Here is an 8,154-nt window from a genome sequence, read left to right as displayed (position 1 = left end):
GTTGATTGATTGATATATATATATATATATATATATATATATATATACATATATATATATATATATACACACACGCACACACACACACGCACACACACACACACACACACACACAGGAGGGCACTTCTTAATTGTCAGCTGCTGGATTTCCATTTCTAAAGACAAAACTTGTCTCTGCAACTCTTGATTTCTCCATGCAGCATCATCCAGTTCCTAAGGGAAAAGAAAGTATAAACTTTAATAGACATCACTTATCCACCTATCAATTTCCTGTTCAATTATCAATTATCTTTTGTATTAGAGCATTTCTCCAATTACTTACTCATTACTGCCTTGACAGTTCTGAGGTGAAGATATATAAAAGTTTTTTTCAAAGTGGAAACTCAAATATGGTATTTTTTGTTTATTATTGGAACAACATGGCACACTGCAACAATAACATCTTGATGAGTGTGTCATGCTTGTTAGATGAGCTGCTGCTGAGGAAGATGGACACAAGACAAAAGTAAAAAGAGAAATTATTAATCATCAGAACATAGAAATGGTTTGACATATAGTTTTTAATTCAATATTTAAAATGCTATTCTAAAGAACAATGTTGGAAGATGTCAGAGATTTTACATTAATAGATAAAGTAAACATTTTAATGTTACAGCACTGACAGGAAGCAGCAGTGTAGAGTTTAGCTACCTGTTAGCTGCTAGCTAGCTTACTTTGAGACTGTTTCCTTACACAGTTACAGAATGGAAAATTGATAATGATGGATAATGTTACCACATCTAACTAACACTTAAATACTGTTTTTATTAAAGTTAACATAGAAAGTAAACCTTTAAACGTTAGAGCACTGACAGTCCATGTTGTATATTTTAGCTACTGTGGTTAAAGTTGCTGCTCTGATGGATAACGTTACCACGGCTGACAAACATGTAAATACTATTTTTATTAACCTTACCTTGTGCTATACCTTGTTATTTAACCTCTATAAATAAAGGTTGAATGAATGAAATTCCGTGAAGTTTCCAGACAGGTCTCCCGAGGGAGAATAGACCCGGAAGTACTGATACGCTGTGGCGAGTCAGAACGTAAGTTGTCTGACGTCATTGTAGTGAACTAGATGACCTCAAATCTACCAGATGGACAGAGACTGTTATTTTCATTGATCTGAATAAGTCTGGGCCATCTGATGACTTTCTTTCTTGAATTAATCAAGCAGAAAAGACAATCCTCTATAATCATTACTGTTTTACAAATGTTTGATAATCAAATTGTGTTAGTTTCACTCAATGCTTACAGGTTGAAAAGAACTACTCATTTTTATTTTACATAAACAGTAAGTAATGATTTTTATTCCTCATTCAAAGGAGAAATCAGGTTAATAAGCATTTCTTGATTTTCTGTCTGAAATGATCCAAGTCGTAAGTATGTGAAAGTTGAAGCTTCGGTCAACTAAATGTTTACTGAAGAAGAAATGTCATGTTTTACTATTTGAAAAGATTACCAAGTGTGAGACTCCACGAAGTCTGGCCGACTGCAATAATCTTTTCTGTATGTTGAAAACAATCCTTGACTTTTGATAATAACTTACGTCAAAAAACCACACCTCTTTCTGGTACATCCACGAATCAGAAAGCTCTAAATTGAACCGGAAGTCGACCCAAATAAAATGTGGCAACTTCCCAGTTCATGTCGGGAGAAGAGAATGGAAAAGATTCCGAGAATGAAAAAGTTCTGAAGGAGTTCAGAAGAGAACTAGAGTTATGGAGAGTTTTGGAGTTAGAGTCTGAGAAGATCTGAAAGAGTCTGAGAGCTGCTGACAATGAAGAGTCAGAGTTACTAGAATCCAGAGACGTTTTGGGATTATAATTCTGTTTTGAGCTAACCACGCACGACTCTCCAAGGATTTTAGCTGTTCTCAACGGAGACGCTGATATCAGTTGAAAAGGATTCTTACTGAGGTGATCGATCGTCAACAAGGTAACGGTTTCTTCTTCGACTAAAGTGTACCTGGGACAAGCTGAGATACCTGACGGAGCGTGCAATTTCTGGTTAAACAGATTAAATTCCCTCACATATTCCTCTGTAAGATAAATCTCAATTTCCTCTTAAACTCACCTCTCTCTCATAAATCAGTACAGATATTTTTAGAAATATCTGAAGCAAAGTCCTCAAATCACCGCCGAGTGATTTGAAGTTCATTATTTGTGAAACTGTCTGTTATTATTTTCATATTTTGCCAAATTAATGTAAATGTTTGATGTTAAACTTTGATTCTGAAAATAAATGACTCCATTCATTTGATGGGTCAAAGGTAATAACGTCTCTCGTTACATTTCTGTTAAATTCAATGCACGGCATTTACAGTCAGAAAAATGAAGAACTCGTGAAAAGTATGCATAAATATATACCACATATATTTGTCATACAACAAGTGACACGTACCCACGTGACTCACTACATCATTGTGAAAAGGGTCTATAGCAACACAGCTGAACTCCTCTGACCACAACCCTCCATCTCTGCTTCACTGGCTAAACATCCATCAGACTGTCAACAGGCCAGGTTTGGAGACAACTGGAGAAAAATCACCTGGGCGAGTCTGCAGGCCTAGATTATATTCAACCCCTGGCCCTGCAACTCCCTGCTGTCCAGCATCCTGCTGCAACACATCTTCAGCATGAGTTGGCTGCAGGAAAAAGAGTCAACAAATCCCAAATCCAGATACCCAAGAAACACTACCAACTTCAGACTGGTTGCTGTGACGTCACATGTCCAGAGGACCATTTCGTTTGTTAGAGCCCGTCTTCTGTCATACAACGGGCTCGGTTTAATTCTGCAGTGTGCAGTCCTAGTTCTCTAGGGCCATTATCCTGCACATTTTAGATCTTTCTCTGCTTTGACACACCTGGTTTGAGTTAAATGGTAATAGTGGCCTTGGCCCCCATAGATTAATCTTTGGCCAGTCCAATCATTTAAGGGAACTGTGCTTTAAGGCAATATAACAAAACAGAGAGCATAGTTTCCTCAAATGATAAGGATGGTTGGTTTACATATTTATATGGTAGCGACCATCTTGGCTTTTGATGTAGCAACTCAGTATTCTAAAGGAAACTTTCTTACATCTGGATGTTGCCACACACAAAAACAGCAGCTGATAACTCACTTATTTTTCAAGTTAACATGTTCACAACATACACGGATGGACAGACGGACAAAAGTTATTTCCAATTCCCATTTTCACTTCGCGACAGGGTACAAAAACTCTGATGATGTATTCAAATTTCCAAACTTTTTTTGTTTGTTGTTGCCATTTCTTATGCTAAAAATCAGGTGTATTAAAAACTAATAATCCTAGACAAACAGATTTTTTTTTAACTTTAGATTAGAATCCTTAGCCTAAAACAGACTGTACGATTTATATACTGTAATTTATATCCTTGAATAAACACTGTCTGTGGGTGACCAAAGCCAACATTTAATCAGTGCAGAAATGTGTGAACTGACTTAAGATTACATAATATTTTAATTTCTCTGTGACGTTTCAGTCTTTATTTTAAATGTCCCTGGACTGCACTGAACTATGATGAGCTATAAATGTTACTGTCTGACTGCTTTGTTCTGGGATAATGATAAAACCAGAATCTGTGAGCAACTTAAGCTTCTTACTGACAGTTAATGAAAACTACTACCATGGTGATGAAGCCATGTGTAAACAGATCCTCTGGCTCAGCTGGGGAAGTAGGAAATTTCACTTTGAAGTACAACAACATTGATTTTCATCACTAGTTTTTGAAAATATCCTCTGAGTTTTGCCCAAAGACTAAAACCTCTAGTAAAGTGTGAACACAAATAATGAAGTTGGCATGAGGCTACTGAATGTTTCCAAGTTCATTTATAATTTGATCCATCTGAACTTTTCTGTGGTAAAGGGTCCACACCACTATGATGCGCTTACACACCTTTTGTACATGGGGCTACTGGTAACCACAGCCTCTGATTTTCAGAGTTTCTTCTTTTGATCTCCTCCTGAAGGCCTGATGTTTGTGACTGAAGAATGGAGATTCTGAACGGAGACACAGAGAAATGCGGTCAGGACACTGACACACGTGTGAGTTAAGACACTGACAACAAACAGCTTGAAGCTACTGGGTTATATTTCAAGGATTCAATGATTTTTCATTGTGGTACCAGCTCACATTTGCATGTTTATGGTACGAAATTCAAACTCAGGTCCCAGATCAAGAAGCCTAAGAATTAACAAATAAATAAATACAAGAGTTCAGCAGTCTGACAGCTGCAGGGATGAAACTGTTTCTGAGCTTGGTGGTCTTGCTCTGAATGCTCCTAAGCCGCCTGCTTGAGGGGAGGGGCTGGAACAGACTGTGTGCAGGATGAGTGGAGTCCTTCATGATGCGAAGCCCCCCCCAATCATGCTGTGTAAAGTTCTGAGTTGTTTTTGCGAAGACTGCTCCCCACAGTCTTCTGTGCAGCCTTAAACACCCTCTGCAGAGCCATCCTCTCAGCAGCAGTGCAGCTGCCGTGCCACACGGTGATGCAGGTGCAGACAACGCTCTCCACCACACAGCGATAGAAGCTCCTCAGGACAGAGCTCCCAAGTCCAGCTCTCTGCAGCTTCCTGAGGAAATAGAGACGCTGGTGGGCCATCCTGACCAGACAGGAAGTGTTGGCTCTCCAGGTGAGGTCACTGGATAAATGCACCCCCAGGTACCTGTAGCTGGAGACCACCTCCACAGCTGCTCCTCCGATGTGTAGGGGATGAAGAGGATCCTTGCCCCTTCTGAAATCCCCCACCATCTCCTTGGCCTTCTTCACGTTGATGCAGAGATTATTGTCTCTGCACCAGGTGTTCCACCTCCTCTCTATATCTGGACTCATCATTGTTCTTGATGCATCCCACTACTGCTGTTTCATCCGCAAACTTCACTTTATAACAGCTGGGGGTGTCTAGCCGGGCAGTCATATGTCAGCAGAGTGAACAAGAGGGGGCTCAGCACGCAGCCCTGGGGCGAGCCAGTGCTGTGAGGGTGATGGAGGAGGAGACAATGTTGTGGATCCTTACAATCTGAGGTCTGTTAGTCAGGAAGTCCAGAATCCAGTTCCCCAGTGTGGGACTTAGTCCAAGAAAGGAGAGCTTCTGCACCAGGGTTTGTGGGATGATGGTGTTGAAGGCTGAGAAGAAATCTAGAAAGAGCAGACAGATGTAATAATTTCTGCTCTCCAGGTGGGTGAGGGCTGTGTGGACCACTGATGAGATGGCGTCAGCCGTGGAGCGGTTCCTTCTGTAGGCATACTGATGTGGGTCCACAGTGATGTTGATGGAGTCCTTGATGTGGGTCATGACGAGCCTCTCGGAGCACTTCATGACTACCGATGTTAAGGCTATAGGTCGGTAGTCATTCAGGCCCGTCACTGTGGAGCACTTCGGTACAGGGTCAATAGTGGCAGACTTAAAGCAGGTGGGGACAACTGCCATTGACAGTGAGGTGTTGAAGATGTCCGCCAACACCTCAGACAGCTGGTATGCGGAGTCCTTCAGTACCCGCCCTGGGATGTTGTCGGGGCCTGCAACCTTACGGGGGTTGATTCCCTGGAGAGTTTTCCTCACATCTGCTGTGGTGACACAGAGGGGCATGTTACCGAGTGGTGGTATAAGTCTGGTGCTGGGGTGGGGTGTTAGGATCCTCAAAGTGAGCATAGAACTTATTGAGTGCCTCTGGTAATGAGCGGTCCCTTGGGCATTGTGAATCTCTCATAATGTAGTTCGTAATGCAATTGATGCCCTTCCACATGCACCGGGGGTCATTGGTGATGAAGTGACTCTGAATTTTCTGGGCATATGTGGCTTTGGCCCTTGCAATGCCTGCAGTCAGTCTTTTCCTCACCTCTCAGAGTGCTGATGCCTCATCTGTCCTGAACGCAGCATCCCCAGATTTCAGCAGATTTCTCACCTCAACATTCAGCCAGGGTTTCTGATTCGGATAACAGGTACTGTCCTGGTGGTGATGACATCATCAGCACACTTGGCGATGAAGCCAAGAACAGAGGAGGTGTATTCCTCCAGGTCCACCTCTCCCTCATATGTAGCCGCCTCTCTGAAGACCTGCCAATCTGTGCTCTGAAAACAGTCCTGGATCACAGACTCTACATCCCTGGGCCACATGGTAACTGTCTTCTTTGTTGGTCTAAGCTGTCTCATCAGCAGACGATATTGCTGGTGCCAGCAGGATTGAGATGTGGTCGGAGAGGCCAAGATGGGGGCGAAGAAGAGCTCTGTACGCATTCCTGTTCACTCTCTCACTCACACCTAGGAACAATTTAGAGTTACCAATCAGCTTAATGTGCATGTTTTTGGTCGGTGGGAGGAAACTGGAGTACCCAGAGAAAACCCACACATGCACGGAGAGAACATGCAAACTCCACCCAGAAAGGCCCCCCGGACCAGGATTTGAACCAGGGTAACCTGCTCACTGAGAGGTAGCAGCTTTACCAACTGCACCACCATGATGCCCATCTTCCTTCACACATTTTGCCAAATAGTTTCTGGTTAAAATGACGGTGCTTCCTATCCTGGACTATGTTGATGTGATTTACAGGTCTGCCTCAAAAACTGTTCTTTACAAACTGGATGTTGTCAGTCATCCTGTTTGTTATTGGAGCTTTATTTAAGACACACCATTGTGATCTGCACACCATGATAAACTGTCTCTTCATTCTTAGAGACAAATTCAATGGTTTCTGTTAATTTACAAAACTCTCATTGGAAAACTGTTATACTTATAGTCACTTATTACTATTCACAATGCTGATTTCAGCTTGTGTTCTACTAAACATCAATCTCCTTACACCTAAAGCATAAACTTCCTTTGGTCGCTCCTCGTTCCCGTTGCCTGATGCAGATGACTTGAACCATCTTAAAGCTTGGCTCATTCATCTCGCTCTCCACTTTTAAAAACTCACTACAGTCACTAGTACAAGATCAATGTACTTGCTTTTAGTTTTTCCATGAAGGAAAAGAAGTAAGTGGTTACAGAAAACACTGGAATCCCACAGTAATGTTTCATATTTTCCTTGCAGAACACTTCACTCTCAGACTGCAGGTTTATTTCTGGTTCTTTGAGTTTCTAAAAGTAGAATGGGAGGCAGAGTTTTCAGTTGTCAGCCTTTTTTCTTGTGGATCCAACTTCCAGTTTCTGTCTGAAAGGCTGAAACTCTGTCTACTTTGTACATTTAAGACAAAGAAGAAGACTTTCCTTTGTGATAAATCCTATCACTTCAATCCTATCCCTTAGTTCAGCAGCTAAAGGCTCAGACTGCTAGAGGACAAACTGACCACATTTCCTCACTCTGCTGCTGTATTTACTCGATCTAGACTCCATGTTTGCCGTTGTGATTATTTCTATCATTAACATAGAAACCACTCCTGGACCATACAAACTACACCTGGACCATAGAAACTACACCTGGACCATAGAAACTACACCTGGATCAAAGGAACTACAATTGGAACACTGAAACTACACCTGGACCTGTCATTATGTGTTTGTGTCTCTCCTGTGCTTTCTAACCCCAGCCAGTAAAGGCAGATTGATGCCCATCATGAGCCTGGTTCTGGTTCTGCTGGAGGTTTCTTCTTGGACGTCATTCATTTCCACAATGTGCTTCTCAGGATGGGAGATAATAACAAAGTGAAGGTTCAGCACATCCTGCTGTGCTGTTTTTACTAATTGTCAATTTATAATGTACATGAATATTTCGGTGTCCTGAGATAACTGTTGTTAACCAGCGCTGCATTAACAGACTGGATTTATTTGAAAACACTGTGTCAAGACAAAGATTAGAACAGTCAGTGAATCAAAACATATTTAAGGGTCAAAACTGTCAGGAGACATCAATGGACAAACTGAGTCAAGCCACATTTGAGAACAAACTGAATCAGGACAAATCTGAGGACAAACTGAGGACATATCTAAGGACAGATTCAGAACACATCTGAAGACAAACTGAGTCAGGACACATTTGAGGACAAACTGAATCAGGACACACCTGAAGACAAACTGAGTCAGAACACATCTGAGGACAAACTGAGTCAGGACAAATCTGAGGACAAACTGTATCAGGACACATTTGAGGACA

General features: G+C 41.7%; 1 protein-coding gene across 1 annotated transcript in view; it reads right to left on the bottom strand.

The window, feature by feature from the left end:
• LOC119430677 (clathrin heavy chain linker domain-containing protein 1-like) overlaps positions 1 to 8,154 on the bottom strand; it is a 23,940-nt gene that overhangs the window by 9,012 nt on the left and 6,774 nt on the right. Inside the window, exon 4 of the mRNA XM_037698140.1 lies at positions 3,960 to 4,063. Within this exon, the coding sequence (XP_037554068.1) occupies positions 3,960 to 4,063 (104 nt within the window). The remainder of the gene's footprint in view (positions 1 to 3,959; positions 4,064 to 8,154) is intronic.

This window comes from Nematolebias whitei, chromosome 1 (assembly GCF_014905685.2).
Source record: "Nematolebias whitei isolate Nwh7 chromosome 1, NemWhi1, whole genome shotgun sequence".
Lineage (NCBI taxonomy): Eukaryota > Metazoa > Chordata > Actinopteri > Cyprinodontiformes > Rivulidae > Nematolebias > Nematolebias whitei.
Note: the sequence above shows the minus strand (reverse complement) of the source record. Positions and strands in the feature narration are given on the sequence as shown.